The 23,970-nt window shown below is 36.8% G+C and overlaps 1 protein-coding gene across 13 annotated transcripts in view; it reads right to left on the bottom strand.

Annotated features, from left to right (window-relative positions):
- LOC126373556 (uncharacterized) overlaps positions 1-23,970 on the bottom strand; it is a 163,123-nt gene that overhangs the window by 17,092 nt on the left and 122,061 nt on the right. For 7 of the 13 annotated variants that reach the window (XR_007567334.1, XM_050019793.1, XM_050019701.1 and 4 more), the window contains exon 6: positions 7,242-7,459. Coding sequence is in view for 12 of the 13 variants with exons in the window: in XM_050019793.1 (XP_049875750.1) it covers positions 7,242-7,459 (218 nt within the window). In the remaining variant the exon portion in view is untranslated. Of the gene's footprint in view, positions 1-4,289; positions 4,504-7,241; positions 7,460-18,839; positions 19,042-23,970 lie in introns of those variants that run through there. The other 6 variants (XM_050019747.1, XM_050019765.1, XM_050019756.1 and 3 more) reach the window with 2 other exon arrangements.

The following is a 23,970-nucleotide window of genomic DNA, read 5'->3' as shown; positions in this document are numbered from 1 at the left end:
TGGAGCAGGAAGATAGTGGGAGAGAGAACAGATCCCTGAGGGACTCCGGCACTAATACCATGTAAATCAGACGAGCACCCATCGACGACTTCCCAAATCCGTCTATTCCTCCGGAAGTCAGATATCCAATTACACAGGCTAGAAGGGATCCCATATGCCGGAAGCTTTCCAATAAGCCTATGGCTATATTTCCAATAAGACTCTCCCAAACCCTATCAAAAACCTTTGTGATATCAAAGGACACGGCAAGAGCCTCGCAAGTGTGTAGCGTACACAAGAATTCGCCAGTTGACCTATTACGGCGGAAACCAAATTGGCGGTCACTAAATAGATCGTTGGTGAAGGTACGCTAGAAGGGAATTGTTCAAGTTCGCTGAAATGGGGCGGTAGTTAGCAGGGTCGGCACGGCACGACTACCTTTTTTGGACACAAGCTGCACATAGGCAAGCTTACATGGGTTCGGGACTAGTCCTGAACCCAAAGAGAGCCGGTAGAGCCGTGTCAGTACTGGAGACGACTCAAGTGCACAGTTCTGCTGTACGATTGCTGGAATACCATCTGGACCACGGAACTCATTCACGTCTAGAATGTGAAGCATTTTTAGGACCTCATGTTGCCGGATACAGATCTCTGCCATTCTTCTTCTTCTTGTAGTTTCGATGGCATTCAAATTTTTTTCAGCCCAGTATTGCCATTGCCAGATCACAAGGAGGTACACTAGGTGGAATATTGTTCTCAGCATCTAGACGAGAGTCGCAGGTGACGAGATAAATAAATTTGCCTTCTCGTGCGCGGTATAGGTCAGCGATCCATCAGGTTTCAGCAATGGCGGCAACAACAGACGGCAGAAATTAGCTAGATAAATACCAGTTGGGTACTTAGCCAGTTTCGCACCGATTTGGCCTACTTATATGGTCGAAACGAGCTCCGCGTATTGTCCTCTTGCAAGACTTGGCGGCGTTATTCGGAGTTTTCTTCAGAGTTAGGAGCTTTGCAGGTATATTCTTCACCCCACACCCGGTATGCGGGTCTGCGCAGCTCGTCGGGTCTTCTGAAGAAAAGCATACCTCACTCCAAGGATAGGACGCGAAGAAGTGCCGCATCTCATCCCAGTCTGCTAACTTGTATCGTCATATTCGCCTGGATTCTCTGCGGTTAAGATCAGATGGGGGATAGACAGATAGAGATCTCACCAAACAATGGCCGGAAGTTCCTAAAGGAAAGTCACTGATACTTGATATCGGTCCGGATCAGTTGTCGGCAGAAGGTCCAAGCAGTTGGCGGTATGGTTGGTAACGTCAGGTACCCTTGCAGCGCAATTTACCAGCTGTGAGAAACTTAGTGACAAGGCAAAAGCCTGCACCTCTTTGTCAGCATGGTCGGTCTGCTGGAACGGGTACAAACACTCTTGATGGCAGGCGTTGAAGTCCCCCAGAAGAAAAAGTTGCGTTGAGGGATACTATACTCCGCATTACCAACTCCACTTTGCCAACTCCGATGTGTCATTAAGGTAGGTGAATAACCTGGAATCCAGTCGAGTGAAGTGGAATCTAGCCATCCTTATCGATTCCAATCAATTTTGTAAATTTTACTCGAATCCAGACGATTTTAGCCGATTTTTAACGATTCCATTCAATTTTGTCGAATATAGCCGATTCTTCAAAAACGCTTGTTTCCCGTTTATACCCATCTTTCTCTTTCCAGCTGAGTTTGTTTTAATATTTTACTCTTCGTTAGTAATAACCTATAAAACCGAGGTTAACCCTTGATATGTGTTAACAGGTTTCAATAGGTTAACAGATTAACGTGTTACCGTAATAAAAGGATACCGATTGAATCTGTTAACCTTTTATATCGGTTAACTTTTTAAATGGGTTTTCCGAACACTGCTTTTAACTAAACGTCAAAACACAAAATTACTATGGAATTTTTATGAAAAAGCTGTGACGTCATAGAAAAACGTGACAAAATGTTGCACTTCTTATTACATTTTCCTTGATTAAAATTCATAAATAAGTTAATGATGTTAGTTAGTTGATTTGATTTGTAATAAGTTAAATAGAAAAAAAAAATGTCACCTTTAGATCTGTTTTTATTTAGTGATCAGAATTTCATAATTCATTTTTGACCTAGGAAACTACCCAATAGGGTATATTTGACCGGGTTAAAGATAAATTATAAAATGCTAATCTAGAAATAGAATACATACATACATAAACTCACGCCTATTTCCCACCGGGGTAAGCAGAGACTATAGAATTCCATTTGCTTCGATCCTGACACACTTCTCTTGCCTCCTCCACACTCATCAATCGCTTCATACACGCACGCCGGTTCAGAGTAGATCGTATTGAACCTTTTCTAAGGACATCTCCAATTTGATCATCGTAAGTCTTTCTCGGTCTTCCTCTGCCAGCCCTACCATCAACTTTCGCTTTATATACCGCTTTTGCAATTCTATTATCCTTCATCCGCTCAACGTGTCCAAACCAACCTAACATTCCCTTCTCAATCCTAGTCACTATATCGTCTTTTACACCACATCTCTGTCTTATCACACTGTTTCTCACTCTATCACTCATAGAAATAGAAGCCAGTCTAAAATGATCAAAAATCATTCTCATTGTACTTTCCGACTCATTTTCGAATTTTATTTATGAATTAAGTAACAATGAGTACGACGTTTGAACGGTTGACGTCACAGGACAGTATTTCCAAACAAACTCCAAAGAAAACTTTCGTTTTGACGTTTCGTAAAAAGAATCTCATTTGACTAGGTTGTCAAGTAGCCTATTCTTGAACATTCTTCAGCCACTAATCTACTGTTTACAAGTTTAAATCGCGATTGAAAAGTACCTATCTACTTATTTAATGAGGTCTTATCACAGAAATTCAACAGTATCAATAATTGTTTCCACTTTTGTGATATTATTAGGTAAATTGCTTTACTCAAGTACGAGGGCTGATTGATAAGTATCCGAAATGAAAATGATAACTGCTAATATACACAAAAATGATTTATTTTTCAATATAGCTTCCTTCTACCTCTACACACTTATTCCAGCGCTTTTCTAAAGCTTTTATACCATTTTGATAGAAGATCTTGTCCAACTCCTCAAAATAGCCATCTACGGTGGCAATGACTTCTTTATTTGAAGAAAATCTTTGGCTACCTAGCCACTTTTTTAAATTTGGGAACAGATGGAAGTCGCACGGAGCCAGGTCTGGCAAATAAGTTGGTTGCGGCAGCAATTCATATCTTAATTCTTCGATTTTAGCGTTTGCTACAGCGCAGGTGTGAACAGGTGCATTGTCTTGGTGGAGCAGTATTTTTTTCTTCGCTAAATGAGGTAGCTTCCTTTGAATTTCTTCATTCAATCTTTGCAGCAAGTTTGCGTAGTATTGTCCATTAATTGTCTTACCCTTTTCAAAATAATCCACGTGAATCACACTTCGCGCATCCCAAAAGACAGTAGCCATCACCTGTCCAGCCGATAATGTTGATTTTGCCTTCTTAGGCGCAGGTTCACCGCTCTTAGTCCACTGTTTAGACTGTTCTTTTGTTTTAGGAATATATGATGAATCCATGTTTCATCAACGGTTACATATCGCCGCGAAAATTCAACAGGATCATGTTTATACAGCTCTAGACACTTTAAGGAATCATCCCCTCTCCGCTGTCTTTGGTCTGCAGTCAGCAAACGCGGCACCCATCGCGCGCAAAGCTTTTTCATATTCAAATGTTCATGTAAGATATTAAAAACTCGTTCCGATGATATCCCTGCCATTATGGTTATCTCTCGTAATTTCAATCGTCGATCGTTTAGAACAATTTTTTCAATTTTTCGTATCATCACTTCATTTGTGACCTCATTTGGACGTCCATGCTCTATGGGCGTCTTCACAGTTCTTTCTGCCCCGTTTAAAATCGGTTACCTAGGTGTGAACTGTACTCATCGCAGGAGAAGAGTCACCTAATACGGCATCCAGCTTGGCTTTAATTTGACTTGCTATTTTTCCCTTCAAAACGAACTTCAGTTTTTTCCATTTTTCAAACGTAATTAGCAAATAAACATCAATCGTCGCATAAAAGTAGACTTTTTGGCGCCAATGAAATAAAATTTTGCATGTAAGTAAGCTAACTAAAGATTTATAAATAGAACGGTATATATTTTATTTATTCCATTTTAGTTTTAAAAAGTTTTTCATTTCGGCCAGTTATCAAACAACCCTCGTACATACATAATAAACCTACATACAAAATACAATAAAAAATAGTCGGTACTTACGAAAATTATAAATGCAATAATGTATAAAAATATCAAAGCACAGAAAGACACAGCTAACCACATTTTCACACACAATAATTAAAAAATCAGATCTATTTAGGCCGTATTAACTCAAGGCCCTTTGCCTACAAGCACTTTAAAAACAAATTAATTTGGCGCTTGCGGACATTCGATTTTTTTATTTTTAAACTAAAAAAGTAATCGCGCGGGAACGCAAATTTTCAGCCAATATGGCGTCGCGTTTTAATTATCATTAAAACAAATAAAAACTCACCATTTCTTTATAAACCGCCGAACAGGTTGGAGTTATCTGTTATTTTAAGACTGGAGGAATATTATCAAAGATAAACCATGTTATCGGCTGAATAGGCATTGATAAAATATCGACAAATCACTCGGTTTTATGTTTTAACTGATGTAACAATGATTTTATAACGGATCTATGTCGCAGATCCGTATTATTATTATTAGTTTAAAAAAAGGATATCATAATCACAATTATGAACTTACCTACTCGTTTATTGATATATAAAATTATTTGTAATAAAACTTGCAGCTGCAGTTCAATCTAATATCAAATACTTACTTATCTGCTCTACCTAATTTTCTTCAAGTTTTTCCGCCGATCATATATAGAAGAATTTTATTTTCTCTGTTAGATACGTAAATTGGGTTGTGAATACGAATTATTATTTGTAAATGTATTCACCCTTTATAATTCGTTTAACTGGCAGTTTTGCGTCAAAAAATATTCCTAGTAACCTTTAAAAAAATTAAAAGAAATAAAAACTTTTTTAAATTGATTTTATAGCTTTTGCAATACTTTTTTGTGTTCAAACTGCCAGGAAGTCTGAACTGTTATAAAATAAGAATTTTATGACTCTACAAAAAGATTGTATAAGTATAAATATATAGAATCAATAAAGACTGTATATAAGCATATAAAACCTTTTTATTTTTTTATAAGTATATAATAATCTTTAGGTACTTATGTAAAGTTATTTTGAAAATTAATTTCTTTAGCTCTTGTTAAAAACTCCTTACTTTTTATAACTTTTAAAATAAAACTCGAAAATATGTTTATCTAAATAAAAAAACATAATTTTCATTATAGTCGACATCCCTTAATTAATGTAGGTAACATGCGCTGACATGGAATACTGTTATGGCTTCCCGCAATAAGGTTCTTTATGTAAAAACAAGTTATATTATGCTATCTAAATATAATATTTAATTAAGTACATTATTAACATTTATAAGTATCAAATATCTTAGGTAGGTAGAGCGTATTACTCTAATGGAAGTAACCCTGGATTATATTATGATATAAGTAATTTATTTATTCCTGTTTGTGTCTGTGTACCATCTGTTTCAGGTGGACTATATTATGTTTTATTATAGTCGTTTATATAATGCCTGTTTGTTTTCAGTGCTGTGTGAATTTCTCTTACAGGTATCTATAAATACTTATAGGCCGAAGTAGGTTTTAGGGATATAATATAGATGTAAGCAGTGTCTAAGGGGTGACCAAGGATGCGTTACATTACTTATAAAAACTCCTTGCTAAGAAATTAATTTTCAAAATAACTTTATATAAAGATTATACGTACTTATAAAAAAAGAAAAAGGTTTTATAAATGCTTACATACAGTCATGGTAGTCGAATGACCGGTAGGGTAAGCGTTATTGTAATGTAACTAAGTTATTAATTATTTTTCTACTTTATTATTTTAAATTAGTAAAAAGCTTTGTATACGTACTTACCTAGTAAGTATACACATACAAAATCTATTATAGTGTTTATGCTAACTACAGGTACCTAAGCAGATAAGTAGGTATTATGAGAAAAATCTAAGATGACCTTATATTTCTGTGTTTCGTGCAGATAAATAGAAAATCTCGAGTTCCCAATGGCTAATAATTTAGTAGAATACAATAGAAGAACTCATTGAAAAGTTATGTTCAAGTACGTAGGTTAATTTGTTGCTGTTGTCATATTCCTTATTCTTTAGCCATAGTACCTTCTAAGTCATATTTCATTCCGAATTGTAATTGGGTATTTGATTGGGTTCAAGTTAAATTATAAAATGCTAACGTAGAAATAGAAGCCAGTCTAAGCTGATCAAAAATCTATCTTATTATAATATTCGAATTTTGATGACGCTTTTATTAATGACGTATTGGCGTATTTATATACAAACTCCAAAGAAAGCTTTCGTTTTGTAAAAAGTATTGTTTAAATGTGTGTGGATTGATTATTTCACCACTCTGCGTATTAAAGAAATGCTGATTGTTTTGCCACTTCGCATATAATTCACTTTTAGTAGGTAATTACAAAGGTTATAAACACGTCCGACAATAAGAGAAGATCGATGAATACAAAATTAATTTAAAAATAGTAAAGAATTAATATTTTTATAACCTTTTTTTAAAGGTATTTTTATGTTGCAGTTGTCAACAAGTATCTCATTTGATTAGGTTGTCAAGTAGGTAGCCTATTTGGTACGATCTGCTCTAAACTGGCGTGCATGTGCGTGAAATTCCTTACCTTTATACCTACCTTTCAACCCGCGAAGTGGAAACCAACACAATACAGGTTAAGTCACATACCTCCGAAACTCATTTCTCAGGTGGGTTGGCTTCTTCACAATGTTTTCCTTCACCACTGAGCACGCGATAATCGTCTTATGATCCAAATATGAATTCAAAAACACATTTTCCTAGCGTTATCCCGTTTTTTAATTTGAAGATTTGACAGGTCCGGTTTTTTACAGAAACGACTGAAAAACATGAATTCGAAAATCATTGGTTTAGGCCAGTACTGGAATTCGAAGCTGCGACCTCAGAGTCAGAGTCAAGCGTTCTTTCCACTGGGCTACCATGGCTGCCATGTATTTCCCAGTCGAGATTGAGTTGGTTTGAGTTTGAATGTAGAATAGTAAATTAACCCACCTTGTTCAAAATTGCAGTAGCCAACAGATCTTCATACGTAGACGTCTCGATGGTGGGGGTGGTAGGTTCAGCCGCGTACCGCGCAAGCGCCGGTAACGCTGCAGCTTCTTCTACCACGCGCGCTACCAACCGCTTGAGTTGAGCGTGTGCGCCGCTCGCGCCGCTAGACGCATGCGCATGTGAGGAGCTGGGCTGAGATGGGTCGCGCGGCGATAAATCTGTGGGGGAAAGAGACGTAACGTAAGCTCACGACTGGGTCAAAGATAAATTATAAAATGCTAATCTACAAAAGAAGCCAGTCTAAGATGATCACAAATTAATTTCATTTTATTTATCGACTTATTTTCCAATTTTATTTACGAATTAAGTAACAATGAGCACGACGTTTGACCGCTTTTATTGATGACGTCACAGTACAGTATTTAGGGTGGTTCTATAAACTAATCTCAGCTGAGACTGCCCTCAAGATCATGCTCAAGTCCCTGTTTTTATATAAGAACTGTCACATAGACATGATCTTGCGGGCAGTTTGGAAGCTGAGATTAGTTTATTAATACCACCCTTACATACAAACCTCAAAAAAGGTGTTCGTTATGACATTTCGTAAAAAGTATCTCATTTGACTAGGTTGTCAAGTAGCCTATTGAGGTAGTCAGAGGTACATCCATCGAACTAAGTACCCACACCTTTCTGTTAGACCAACGCCGTCTATAATGGTTGAGCGAACTGTATGTGTTATTTAAATAGATTGTGCAATTTGTGCATAGTCATCTCCTTTTCTTGTCCATGCAAAGTAAATAAGCAAAATAAGTGATACAATTTTTAAAAGGAAAAATAAATTCTTTAAAAACCTAAATTAAATACATACCTACTTACATTCAAGTTTTTACATTTTTAAATAACGCGGAACAATGAATATGGGCAGGTAGTAATTTTATACAGCCTTTACATTTACGAGTAAAAGTTAATCTATTAATCACTGGCAAGACTGATATTTTAAGTTAATGTAGGCTCCAATTTATTATTCATTTTATTTTTTGTATATTATTTGGAAAACTTATAGACTAATTATACATTAAATGAACTAAATATATATGAGACGATGCTAATAACAAATTTCCGCCAATAGATGATTATCAACACTGAAAGGGTAGGAGAAAAAAAAATAAAATAAGAAAAGCGTCTAGAAAGGTCCATAAAAATAATAGCTAACATGGAAAAAGAAAATAAAAACCTTAATTTGTATGGGCAATTACTGTTTCCTTTCACCTAAAATTTACAATGCATTATGTTACGGGCAACTTGAGAAATCCTTCTTCTTTCGATGCCGAGTCCTACCGTAGGTTGGCGATCTTTCATTCTCTCCACAGCCACACGAAACAGGGATCTAGCCAATCTGCTCAATCCGTACTACCGGCAGAGATTCTTGAAATTCGAATCCTGGTGGGGACAAATTACTTTGTGATCCCTAGTTTGGTTAGGACAATACAGGCAAATCATCTGATTGTACTTGTTTTTTTTAGTTAAGGTATCAAATAGTAGCGGGTAGGTGGATATCTAACAATATGCAATTTCAACATTAAGCAATTGGTCCCGCTATTTTGACGTTAATTATTATTTAAATAGTATAGAATAGAAATTGTTTATTATGAAAGTAAGGCACACACAAAAACAAGACAATAACATCACTTAAAATTTTAAGCCGTTGGTTGAAGTATGTAGTCGTTGCATGAGTCATGTCAGGGGCCATTGGCGGCTCAATAATAACCCTGACACCAGGGTTGATGAGGTTGGTATTGCACCTTACAACCTACACGATAAGAAGAATTGATTTGAAATTTTTACAGAACAATCACAAAAAAGCATAGAGGATGAATAAATAAGTTGTGAATATGAATCTCCTTTACGTGTCCGTTCATGTGACTGAAGTAAATAGCAAAATAAATGCTTTCTGCCAAGTACGATTACCAATAGCCGTAGAAAATAGCCATAGCAGATTGCTGATAAATGGTAACATTGCTAACAATACTCGAGTAAAGGTTAAATACAAAATGAATGGTAGAACTGAATAAACAAATAGCATTCCAAACTCATGAAACACTGAAATATTTTACGTTACAATATGTATGAAGCCTCGTGTTTGAAGTATACAGGGTGAGTGACATCGTAACGAAAACTTTGAGGGATGATTCAGACTATAAAAATTCCGAGTTGATATCAAGTGGAATTTTCCGTCGAAAAAGTATGCAACTAAAAATATTAAAAATTTAACAAAAAAAAATATGAATTTTCTAATAGGAAATTCCGCTTGATATCAACTCAGAATCATGGTATGAATCATCCCCCTTAGCATTTGTTACGGTGTCACTAACACCTGTACGTACTTGCACGGGGTGTAAGTGACATCGTAACGAATAAAATATAGATAAAAATAAAGATTTTTGTGTAAACTTAGTGTTACATCTTTAACTGAAAGTAAGTGAGTAAGTAGCAGAATTTTAATTTTTAGCATAGAATTCTAGAATCTAAATACTAGTACTAGTTCGTATACGTAGAGTTAGAAGCTTGGCTCTGCATGAGATACAACTTTTTGACTTTCGATCGATACGATTGGAGCTCAGACAGGCAGTCGCTTCTATAAAAAACCGGACCTGTCAAATCTTCAGGTTAGGTAAGCGGATCCTGTGAAAAACGGGATAATGCTAAGGAGATGATTGGCATCATTTTACATGAAAATATTTTTGTTGGGATATATGAATTGATTTTATTTGTTTTATCTGATTTTATTTTATTTATTATTTTAATTTATTTGAATGTTAATTTGTTATTATGTAAATTATGGATCATTATAATCTGAAATAAATAAATTTTATATTTTTATATTATAGGAACCCCCACCTCCACGGTTGCAGAGTCGGAGATGGGTGCTATCGGTACTGCAGTGCAGGACGGAAGGGGCGCGTCGCAGGGACTGTAACCTGGTACCTGACAGACGGCAGCAGTAACTGTCAGGACTATTCAGAGGCGGAGGACAGGAGTCCTAGTACGGCTTTGAAATAGACTACTCTGAGCGCCATCCCACTCGCGTCAGATAGAGTACTGCAGGGCGGAAGGCAAGAGGGAAACCACTGCCCTATTTTTCCCTAAAAGAAGCATGGAGAATGCTACACCGACATGAGCGTGGCTCTTAAAATAGTGATGATTATATTATAGAATTATACATCTATGACCTACCGAATGAAGTATTCCTGACTCATCTGTGATAATAACAGAGATTTCATGAAACTAAGTGGGCTAAGCAACTATTGCATAGTAAAAGTAAACAACTTGTTACATCGCTGTTTGTGTTGGCGTGTCGAGTTGACAGTTGACACTTCAGTGTAAAGAGGGCATGGGTGTTACTCAATGAAAGTGATTAGCGTACGGCTTTTTGGCGGGAATGTGAACGACATAGTTTCATTATTCGTTAAATAGTCTAAACTTGTGTTTTGTGGTTAATGATCGCAATAAGTTAGTCGGAAATCATTTGCGATAGTGTTATTATATCGGAATATCGGAAAAACTTAATAAATAACCACATTTTGCGAGGAATTTAATCAAATAAGTACTTTTATAGGCAGTGTTAAATGACTATAAAATTCGGAATTATGATTAACTCAGGAATAAGGCTAAGAAACAACCGTCAATAGCCAAGTCTGTTGATAAATACAATTTTCGTGTTTTTTCTTCGCCCGTTTAAGGGCTTTTTAGCGGGAACGGGAACGGGACAGTTGCTTTCTTCATTGAATTATCTAAATACGAAGTGGTGTTTTGTGGTTAATGATCACATTAAGTTAGTCGGAAATCATTTGCGATAGTGTTATTATATCGGAATATTCAATAAACAAAATGTACCTATCTATTTTCGCTTCGTGGCAGAAAGTCGCTTCATACCTCGAGAGTTTATGCGGACTTTTGAGTTAATTCGTTTGGGGTTCGGAGTAGAAGTCTGCTCCGAGGGTGTGGGTTTAGGTTTCATTATTCATCTTCATCACCCTTCATTTCACTACTTATTATCATGAACAAAATATATAAGACTTGACTGTATGGGAATAGTTCCCTTTGCCTTGCCGTTCGGGGAAAACGAAAAAGAAAAATGCTGATTAGGTACCTACTTTACTTCATCTTAATAAACTTTGAATCCGGGGCTCTTCCATTCGTGAATGCGGTATCGAAGACGGAATAACGGACCATATTTTGTTCAACTGCCCTCTTAGGGTGGTATTAATAAACGAGAACTGTCACATTGACATGATCTTGAGGGCAGTCTCGAAGCTAAGATTAGTTTATTAATACCACCCTTAGACCAGTCTCGCTTTTCGATAGTCTTCCCCCTAAAATCCCCAGATCTACCCAAACGTAAATCTCTCCTCTTGTATACTAACTCCCCTCTAAACGTACAAATTTGTAAATATAAATATAAGTATGTACTTTAATACAATATTAAACTTTGATAAACGTTTTGTAAGTTCCTGTTTGTCTTCTTTTAGGTTAACTCGAGGTTTATCTCTCTACCTACAGCTTTAATAAGTTCAACCTGTTTTTTTTTCAGTTTGTTTTCTGATCACTTCGACACTGGCAGAATGGTTACGAGTCGTAACTTACGACCATTACATGTGACTGTAAATAAGTATCAAAAGGTGCCCAAGTGGTCTGTTTTGATACTTCATACGAATAAGTATCAAAACAGACGAGTCATGTAGGCATAAAATGGCGGAGAAAGTTGTGGCCTCTTACGGCTTTTTAACACGAGAGTGTGATCAGAAATGTGCTATTGACAGGTGGTACGACGTGATGAGAGTACAAGTTACGTCATGTGCATTGGTGTCAAACATTCCAACGAGGCACAAGATGAAAGTGCGAGTTTTAGGGCCTGGGCAAACCGCGGTACAATATAATCCATGTAATAATAGAATTGCAAAAGCGGTATATAAAGCGAAAGTTGATGGTAGGGCTGGCAGAGGAAAACCGAGAAGGACTTACGATGACCAAAATGAAGATGTCCTTAGAAAAAGTTTAATACGATCTACTCTGAACCGGCGTGCCTGTATGAAGCGATTGATGAATGTGGAGGAAGCAAGAGAAGTGTGTCAGGATCGAAGCAAATGGAATTGTATAATCTCTGCTTACCCCGGTGGGAAATAGGCGTGAGTTTATGTATGTATGATGTATGTTTAGTTAGTTAAACCGACGACACCTCAAAAAATATAGGTAGCTATACATACATGATTTAACAGTCTGCTATAACTTTTACAAAATGTAGAAATCCTTGTTCGTTACATTGAAAAGACCTTGGATGCAAAAATACTCCGATATCGATCAGCCCCTTAAAATAAAGTTTCCTTAAGAGTAGCGACAACTTTTACTCACAACAAGTCTTCAAAATTGCGACTCGCCTCGACCTATAGCGAAAATGGAATTATGCTCAGCCCAGTGGGTTTAAAATATAATTCAATTTAATAATTTATTTCGGACAATTCACAAATGCATAATTACAAAATCGGAAACACACATTTAAGTACCTTTACAATTAATTACTTACATTAATATTAAACCACAAATAAATTAAATTAAATACATTAAAATAAAATGTTACAAACATAAATGAATGTGAATCAAATCAAACATACTTTATTGCACAAAACTGTAATTAATCAGATTAAATTGTTGAAGGTTAATTATAACATAAATAAATAAATAAACATTTGTGAATCTATGTCAATTTACAAGGAGTTATGGCTGAGGAGGAAAAATAACAAGAAACTGGAACAGCAACATATTTTTCTTTTTAAATCTAAAAATCTTTTAAATCTTTTTTTTTTTCATTACAAGTTATTTAATAACTAAAACTTAATACCAGGCGTTTTTATCATTTAGATAATCTTTAACATATTTAACTATCAAAGTAATATAATCACACATAATATCATAATCACTTTGTGGTGACTAAAGCTGCTGTTGACTTACAGTCAAGGAGAAGACTAGCCATTATTATAACCATGATCATAAATTATATGGCATTAAAACCATGGCCAGTGCTCACGTAAAAGGTTTTACACCATCTCAATCATCTCCGGTTGATCCCGATTCATGATTGTTGATGTATTTTTTTTTAATTTTCAATTCTATACTTATGCGACAGAAAATTCCACTTGATATCAACTCAGAATCATGGTCTGAATCAGCTTCCTCAGTATTCATTACAATGTCACACCCCGTACAAGTACGTACAGGTAGCCATACGAATACGTGTTCGTGTTAGTGGCATCATAACGAATACTGAGAAGGATGATTCAGACCATGATTCTGAGATGATATCAAGTAGAAATTTCTATCGGAAAATTCATGAAAATTTTAGTGTGTTAACTATTTTCAGTTCCATACTTTTGCGACGGAAAATTCCACTTGATATCAACTCAGAATCATGGTCAGAATCATCCCCCTCAGTATTCGTTACGATGTCACTAACACCATGTATGCAGTAGGTACATAACGTCGTCCTCGCAATAGACAAGTTAGTTTCAATTCAGGTAAAACTTTTTACCAGCATTGAAACTGATTGAAAGAAATCTAGATTTTGTTGAAAAATATCACATCAGAACGTGATTTTTCAACTCAGAATCATGGTCTGAATCATCCCCCTCAGTATTTGTGACATGACCCATGTAACGACTACTTACTTACATCAGTAAGTAGTAACCGGGACCAACTGCTTAACGTGGCTTCCGAAGCACGGATCAACTTACCTTGTGGACAATCAGGTGATTCGTAGTTTTGACTATAAGGTGACTATAATTATGTTTGCGATGCAATCAGCTCAATTTTTCAGTCAGGTGTCAAAGTACAGTCATGAGCAATATAATGTACCCACTTTAGGACTCTGTCGCACTAACATATTTGACATTTAGTGAGACTTACGAGGGGAGGTCAAAAAGTTCGCGGAATGGAGGGGTTGGAGGGGGTTGGTTTGCTCGTACAGGTAGCCGCTAGTTGCACACCTCATTAACAGTATATGTACCAAGTTTGAAGCAAATCGGGTCATTAACGTTTGAACTATCGACCAGCAAACAAGTGAATCGGGAAGAACTCAGCGAATATGGAGAAAATTGAACACCGCGCCGTCATTAAGTTCCTCACCAAGCAAGGAAAATCCGCTCAGACGATTTTTCAAGAGCTGTTAGCAGTTTACGCGGACTCTGCCCCTGGTAAAACCATGGTTTACAAGTGGCATAGTCTTTTCAAGCAAGGAAGAGAGTCGATTGAAGATGACCCCCGCTCCGGACGGCCCAATGAAGCCACCACACCGGAAATCATCGAAAAAGTAGAGAAACTTGTATTAGAAGATACCCGCTTGAAGAAGAAGCAGCTTGCAGCAATGGTCGGTGTATCCGAAACAAGTATTTTAAATATCCTACATCAACATCTTGGGATGACTAAGGTCAGCGCAAGATGGGTTCCAAGAATGCTCACGCCACTTCAAAAAAGCGAGCGTGTCGAGTGTTCTCGCCAGTTTTTAGAGCTCTGTGGAGAGAATAAGGAAGAAGTTATGGCCCGGATTGTTACTGGAGATGAAACCTGGGTTCACCACTATGAACCTGAGTCGAAGCAAGAGTCGATGCAGTGGCATAAAAAAGGCACACCTCCTCCAAAGAAGTTTAAGGTGTCACAATCGGCCGGAAAGATCATGGCCACTATTTTTTGGGATACAGAAGGTATTTTGCTGATTGATTATAAAGATCGTGGTGTGACTATAACGGGACATTACTACGCTTCTTTACTGGATAGATTGAAAGAGGCTATCAAGGAAAAAAGAAGAGGAAAGCTGTCAAGAGGTGTGCTCCTTTTGCACGACAACGCACCCGTCCACACGTGCCATGTTGCGACGGCTGCCATTCACCGATGCGGGTTCGAAAAATTAAACCACCCGCCTTACAGTCCAGACTTGGCCCCCAGCGATTATTATTTGTTCCCAAAAATGAAAAAGGAACTGCGTGGACGAAAATTTGGCGATGATGAAGAAGTCAAGTCTGCAATTTCGGCCTATTTTGACAGCAAAGAGAAATCTTTTTTTTATGATGGAATAAACAAATTATTTGATAGATCCGGAAAATGTGTTAAGGTTAAGGGAGAATATATTGAAAAGGAAAAATAGTTTCGTGTTTAATTTCGACCCCCTTCCCCCTCATTCCGCGAACTTTTTGACCTCCCCTCGTACAGTTCAATTTGTCTAAACAAGTTAATGTGACATGGTACCAAAGTGTATACATATTAATGCTCGTGACCGTACAGGGCACCGGCTGCCCCAATTACATGCGCCGGCGACTCATGATCATCTACCTACGACATGTTCAGTTCAGAGGTTACATTCTCTAGATACCCTTATCAATCTCTTATTTACCTACGTATTTATTTATAAACAGATCGGCCATCTTCTTCTATCGTGTGGGTTGTGAAGTGAATTACCAACCTCATCAACCCTGGTGTCAGGGTTATTATTGAACCGCTAAAAGCCAAGACTCGTGTAACGACTACTTACTTACATCAGTAAGTAGTAACCGGGACCAACTGCTTAACGTGGCTTCCGAAGCACGGATCATGTTACTTTTTGGACAATCAGGTGATTAGCCTGTAATATCCTAACTAAACTAGGGATCAAAAAGTGATCACAGATCAGAGTCACTAATAATTTATCTTGAAAGTAGTACACGACCCAAGCTTGTCTATTGCGAGATTTTGTTCACAAAAATAATAATAAAGACGACATTATCTACATTCTGAATCTGAATATAGAAGACATAGTCGGATGGGGCTACTTTACACGCGTAGATAAGTCATTATTTTCCACATTAAACAATTTAAACTTAGAACCGTACTCGACACGAAACATGTTAGAAAAACAAAGCATTAATGCTAATGGCAAACACTAATTAATGCCAGAGGGGTCAAGAGGCGTAATCATATACCTACTCGTAACAATTTTGTTACTTACCTACTCGTAGATTTCAATGAGGGATTTTCCAGACTACGCTCCTCAACCATAAAAATATACATGGTGCTGTACAGAATTTCCTTCGTTTAACCTTCTAATTTTACGGATAACAGACATATCTTTGTTTTTAGGTATAAATGATGACCCTTTTTATTGCACCCAGCCACGATTACATTTTCCACCAATTATTATTTTGATCAAAATAAAGAGAAGGAATATAGGTAGCAACATAATTCTATAATATCAAGCAGCAAATATTTTTTTATAATATGCTTCTGCCATTACGTTGTATTTTGGTCTAATTATGTACCCGAGCAATGAGAAAATAGGTAACGTTAAAAAAAAAACATTTATTTCGGGTGTTTTCTCATAGCAATTGTTAGTAATAGAAGTCTTATATCTATGTTAGTAAAAAATACAATTAATTAATCAATTAAATAATTCTATAATTTAGTGTCTTTGGCAAGTTGGACGCGGGTCCAGTGCTGCATAAATTAAATTAAATTAAATATATCTTTATTTTAGACCCATAGATTAACAATTAAAATGATAAAGATAATATATAATACTATTATAATACTATTATTATTACTATTATTATTATTTATTATTATTATTGATATTATAATACTATTTTTATTTTTTTATGTGATTTAAGTGCAATAAAGAGTTTTTGTATTGTATTGTATTGTAAAGAAAATGTACAACGCCATCTATATTGTTTTCGGTGAAAGTAGCCTGGAAAGTTCTCATTAAAGTTGTTGGTCTTAGGACTTTGTATCACTATGTTCAAGTTACATAGGTCGGCTATAAAAAAACATAATTTATAGTTACTTGGATGCGAATCTGCTACATCAATGTCGCAGAAGACGCATTTAGTAATGCGTTATGACTGACCCTATCAACCCTGGTGTCAGGGTTTCTATTGAGCCGCCAAAGGCCCCTGGCAAGACTCATGTAGCCTTTTTTGACCCCTAGATTTTGAAATAGCATCATGACTACATACTCATTCAATTAAGTAAGTCGTAGATTTTTTAATGAAATGCTTCATTTTTTTAATTGCTAGGTATTTTATTTTTTGTAACTTAAACAAATGACAAACTCGGACTTTTCCGAAAGAAAATTCCACTTGATATCAACTCAGAATCGTGGTCTGAATCATCCCCTTCAGTATTTGTTACGGTGCCACTAACACTCATACGTACTTGTACGGGGTGACATCGTAACGAAAACTAAGGCGGATGATTCAACTCATTATTCTGAGTTAATATCAAGTGGAATTTTCCATCGCTAAAGTATATTACTTAATTTAAAATAATTTTAAAAAATAATTAATTTTGCATTGGAAAATTCCACTTGATATCAACTCAGAATTATGGTCTTAATCATCCCCCTCAGTATTTGTTACGTTGGCACTAACACCCTGTATTTAAATCTAACCTAGCCGAGTAAAAAGATTTCTCTTCCATTATTTTTTCACTTCTATTTTCCCACGTACACCAGATATCCTGCACGTTTACCTTCGTATACTATTTAAAAGCACGTAGCCATAAAGTATCTTGAAAATAAAACGCACTTAACGCATAGAAATTGCTGGGAACAAACATTTTACGATGAAAGTTGACGTGCGCGGTACTTGAACTTTGCCAATGCTATGGGTATACATATATAAAATTTATAATATACACTTCTCATAAAAAGGTTTAATTATTTTATATAAAAAATATTTATAAGCATATCAATTATAATGTAAGTAAGTATATGTTATTATTATACGTCATACTGCTGGGTATAAGCAAAGGGAGCGTCAATCAATCGGATGCGGTATGGACCATACTTCAGCAAGCTGCTCCACTGCGGGTTGGAGGAGGTTTTGTTTGAGGTATTTTGAATTCAAGCTTGCAATGTCAGCGTTTAGTACCTTAAGGCCTTACGCAGGTATCGTATAGTGCCAACGCACACAGCGCTCAAAAGACACACGGTAGATGTGTAGATACTATATATATGTGTAGATACTAGATATATTATCCTTCATCCCAAATAACTAAAAATAAAAAATAAATAAAAATATTCCGGGCAATAATTGAGACCATAAAAAGCCCTGGATTGAGACTAGATTGTCTATTACGAGGTTTTGTTACCTATTAAGACCATTGTACTGTGTTCATGCAAATAAATGATCTATCTATCTAACCACATTCGACTGTGTTATTTTCAAATAAGCGCTTATAAATGTGGTTTTCACTAAAGGCGACGATATATTATTTCAAGTATTTTTAATCAAATACAGTAAAAGTATTTTTTTACAATAATACTTATTTATAAAAAAAAAAACGATAAGTAGGTTTGAGTTTTAAAAGTAAGTAAGTAGGAGCTAATATTGTTATTTCAAAAGGGTTCACGACAAGAAGAATAAGCCTAAATCTTTACAAATTATTTTATTATCTTCCAAAATTTTGAGTCGATTTTTTATCTATCAGTATATCTATAGAATCCGCCAGAATTCCTTATTCAAAAACACATTATAAAAACTTACTTAAAATGACTCTATTCTTAATTTAAAAACTTACCCAAGATCTCTTCCAGCCAGTAGCAGGAGACGTACAGGAATATGGCAACCCCCAGCCAGAACCCGATGAGCAGAACGGCGAGGTACTCCCACATTTTGATTATTTTTCCGGGTATCAACACATTTTACCACTGTTTGTCATTTTCGTTAGTTTGCGATATCTTTGTAGAAATTATTCATTACGTTTAAGTCATTTTATTTTTCTATGAAATCATACTTAATTCATTAATTATGTTGTATGGGTTTACATTATGCCACGTGTGTAGATGAAATGATCGTTTGGACGGTTTATTCAGCAGTAGGCGGTAAATGCTTGGTATATATGGTATATAGGATTAGAGAAAATTAAATCGAAAAATTCTGACTCAAACAGGGTTTGAACCTTCTCTGGTCAGGCCGGGACGAGCGTGTTACCATTACACCACTGGCACACCTCTACATACAAACAACCTCGTTTTACACAGACACTACACATTGATTTATCGTACACGCGCATCTGTGTGTCTGACGTCTGACGCCCATACGATTCAAGTCTAAACTATGTTCGAAGGGGGTGAGGTAAACCTTGCTCAGACGCTGGTGGGGAGCGAAGAGTTGCCGTTTTATACGTAGTATTATTCCTTACTCTATGCCAGCGGGTCCTCTGTTAGGCTCTGTTGCAAAGGTAGACTATTTTATAAGGCATATTTATTGCGTCATTTTTTGCCAACGTAACAGACACAACCGCGTCACGCCCGTATCCCGAAGGGTTACGCAGATGTGTATATCAATATACCCATATCTAGCCAGCTATGTCTAAGTCCCATGTAAAAGGGCGAGCACATTGCTATTAACTGGGTATAAATCCTTAAAACCACAAGACATCATTGTCTATGATTCAGACGCGATTTAAAAGTGATTCAAACTCATAGATTCGAATTCATTGGGTTAGATAATATAATACTAAGTTTAGAGACCGACCCGGGATTAGAACCCGTAACACCTCGATGTAAGTTACGCCTTCCCCGAACAGGGTTATCACGGTCTTTATTTTGATATCTTAAAAAGCAAACTATGTCAAGTAAAGTTACATAATCGGAGAAAGAAACATGAAATGTTATAACAATAGTTTAATTGTTATTTTAGTGTAGTTAATCGGGCTTGGTATAACCAAAATGATGTCGTTACACTGAGATGTTATATTGTTATACCCAGATGTTATGTCCACAACAATGCATTATTATAGTCATTCACTTTTACTGGTTATCTCTCTGTCATTATTTTGACGATTTTATTTCATTTTTTTAACTCGCTAATGGCTGTTTGGTAGATTGTATGGGCTGGGCTTTTCAAGGTCAACGGAAAAAATGTTCTTTTTTCTAAAATTTTCTTATTTTTGTCTCTGCAGTCGGCTCAATCATAATAGACGGCGATACGGTATCGGCACCACCTATCATTTAGTTCATCTGCGATGGATGTACCTTTGACTACCCCAATTAGGATAATTATGGTCATGAGCTTATGTTATGTACGCCGAAAAGGAAAGAGACGGGTTGACAGGCTACAAACTTATGGAACAGATGTCAATTCATCATCTCTTTACCATTATCCCGTTTGTTTATGGGTCCGCTTACCTAACCTGAAGATTTGACAGGTCCGGTTTTTTACAGAAGCGACTGCCTATCCAACCCGCGAAGGGAAAAACCAGTCCAACACAGGTTAGGTCACATACCTCCGAAAATTGCATTTCCCCTCCAACGATGTTTTCCTTCACCGCTGAGCACGCGATAATCATTTATGATCCAAACATGAATTCCAAAAAGAAATTCGACAATCATCTGTTTAGGGCTGTGCTGGATTCGAACCTGCGACCTCAAAGTGAGAGGCAAGTGTTCTAGCAACTAGGCTACCACAGCTCTGGAATGCATGTCAATTATAGCCAGAAATTAAACAACCTGGAGAAAAGGAATTATAGTGCCCTTATGCTTCGCTTTGCTCGTCTTGGCGGGGAAACTCCCGTGCCCCCAGATAGGAAAAAAATAATTTACTCCAGACGCGGGTGTAATAAATAATTTCAGATTCAATTTCATTTTCCCAAAAAAAAACCTTGATCTTTGCGTTCAATTTCACAAACATACGTTATTCTCCGTTCAATTATGTTCATTACCAACACACATTGGATCATCTTTAAAACCTGTCCATCGCCCAGTTCTCATAGCCTTGAAGTGTTACGTCATATAAGGATCCATAAGAAATAAACAGAATACTTGATACTTGATTACATGGTACACGGTAGTCGACGCGACTTTATTTGAGATATTTTATGTTTTTTTAAGAACGTCTACAGTTCTTTGGCGAGGTTTTTCTTGCAGCTTCTTTTCCCTGGCGATACAGGTTGTGAGAAACTGCAGCAGTTTTAGGTGGGTGACACGTTCGTTATGTAAAAATTGACACTTCAAAATGTAACTATGTTACCTAATGAATAAAGATATTTTTAAATTTGAATATTACCTTGTTGGATTTATTTGTGCATCTTCGACTCATGACGCATAGTCGGAGTACATAGTAAGGTTATTTAGGAGTTGAAAATGATGCTAATGGCGCTTGCAAACCGTACCAAGCATCAGCTATCATTAAGAATTTATAGGCAAGTAATACTAATTCTATGCAGAATCTGCGGCACAAGCGCCGCGGATGCAGGAGTTCTTTCCTGGCGCGGACTTTATTTTAAAGATATTACTTATCATTAGACGACGATACCGCTATCACGTCTAAGGCCGGGTTTCCACTGACGCGGAGATGGGCGGAGAAGAGCGGAGATGTGCGGATTTGACTAATCACAGCGTTCGAGAGAGCCAACGTTCAAGAAAACGAAGACGCTCTGTCACTCTCTCTCTCACGGTGATTGGTCGATTCATGCACATCTCCGCTCCTCTCCGCCCAGCTCCGCGTCAATGGAAACGCAGCCTAACAGAAAGCTGGGTGGTGTGTGGGTACTAAGTTTATCTTGCGATGGATGTACCTCTGTTTACCCCAAATGGGATATAGTCGTGATGTTATGTCATGTTACCTTTAGTCTTCGTTTTGTAATAAAGCGACACAGTTTTTTTACAAGAACATGTCATAATCGACAAAAACGCCCAAGACACATTAATTTCTTTCACTTTCCATGATTTTAAGAATTCCGTGTCGAAAATTGTGTAACCATATGATGCCTCCATTAATCGATTAGACACGCTTATTTTTAAACTATTCGTAGGTAATTGTTTTGACGCCAGCTTTGGACATCTTCTGGCTCAAAGCCGACCGAGAGGGTTGACTGCCCTATCGTAGTACACTGGATGAAGGTACTTATTATGCCTAATTCTGGTGCCTACGAGAAATAGATATTACCTAGTGTTACTTTACAAACATAGTTTTATAAGCGCCTTTTTTCTTACTAACAATAATATGGAGTACAATCTGAAATAAATGTAATAATAATAATAATAAAGCAAATTTTTTTAGCAGTGAGGGATTCAGGTAATATGAGGCTTCTTCTTCTTTTTATAGTGTGGGTTGTGACGTGGAAAACCAACCTCATCAACCCTGGTGTCAGGGTTATTACTGAGCCGCCAAAGGTCCCTGACATGGCTCATGTAACGACTACATACTTACATCAGTTAGTAGTAACCGGGACCAACGGCTGAACGTGCCTTCCGAAGCACGGATCACCTTATTTTCGGACAATCATTCTTAATATTTTAATTTTAATGTTTTTTTTTTGTTTAGAATTTATATTTTTACCAATAAAAATAAATGGTAACACATAAGTTTTTTGATATGGCAATACTGCCCTACCGGAGCGGGATGAAGCAGGCATACTTTTTTTATAAACTTAATAAAATAAAGTGTTCACCAAAAGGCAGTTTAAGTTTACACCATCGCCACCACCACGCCACGACGCTAGAAACCTCCACTTTTTTTTGACGTGACTTATTGCAGATTTGCCGCAGATGGCATTAACTACTTGGCCGGACAAAAGCTCCACTTACAGTGCGGTACAAATACACTTTATTGCACCAAAATAGCTCGGAGCTCGGTGGCGCAGCGGTAAACGCGCTCGGTCTGCGATTGTTAAAGTTAAACAACTTTCGCAAAGGCCGGTCATAGGATGGGTGACCACAAAAAAAAAGTTTTCATCTCGAGCTCCTCCGTGCTTCGGAAGGCACGTTAAGCCGTTGGTCCCGGCTGCATTAGCAGTCGTTAATAACCATCAATCCGCAATGGGCCCGCGTGATGGTTTAAGGCTCGATCTCCCTATCCATCCATAGGGAAGGCCCGTGCCCCAGCAGGACTATCGATAGTAAACAGCCAAGATCATCTACCCAACCGATAGGCCTATCGATACTGTCGATAGTATCGATAGTATCGATAGCTCTTTTTTGGCGATACTATTGATAAGCAACGATAGTATCGATATAGTTACAAGATGAAAAACTATTGATAGAATCGATAGTTGAAAAACAAAAAACTATCAATACTATCGATAGAGTCGATACTAATTATCGATATTATCGTTTTTTGGTAAACTATCAATAGTTCGATCGAAAACTATCGATAGGGCGCTATCGAGCGACAATAAACGACATAAGGAGTTTAATGTTATATTGAACGGCGATGAGTGGGTGTATATGTATATGTTATACATCACTGCCTACTCCTTCGGGGATATAAGCGTTATGTCTAACGTCATCTAATCTCAAGACCACGTGGTGTCAGGTTATAACCGGCCGTTGTTATGGTTACGAAATCCGCCGCCGACAATACCTTCCGCCGTCATAATCGATATTGTTGGTAAACAAATCGATATCGGACGGCATTCGAAATATGTCTGAGTACTGCCGTATAATCGGAAGTGCGTAATGGTCTTCCCGTATGGTTGATGCAATACTACCAACCTTACGGTAATTAATTAAAAGATAGGTATTACAAAGAGAAAATTTAACAAATTAAGGAATAATTAATTTTAACCAAAAACACCTACAAATAATAATTATTAATTAATGAATTTATGTTTTTTTATTTAATTTTTATTTTATTTTATTTCTAACTAGCGACCTGCCCCGGCTTCGCTCGGGTGCAATGCTAAGGAAAAAATGAAATTATTTACG

Source organism: Pectinophora gossypiella, chromosome 2, assembly GCF_024362695.1.
Source record: "Pectinophora gossypiella chromosome 2, ilPecGoss1.1, whole genome shotgun sequence".
NCBI lineage: Eukaryota > Metazoa > Arthropoda > Insecta > Lepidoptera > Gelechiidae > Pectinophora > Pectinophora gossypiella.
Note: the sequence above shows the minus strand (reverse complement) of the source record. Positions and strands in the feature narration are given on the sequence as shown.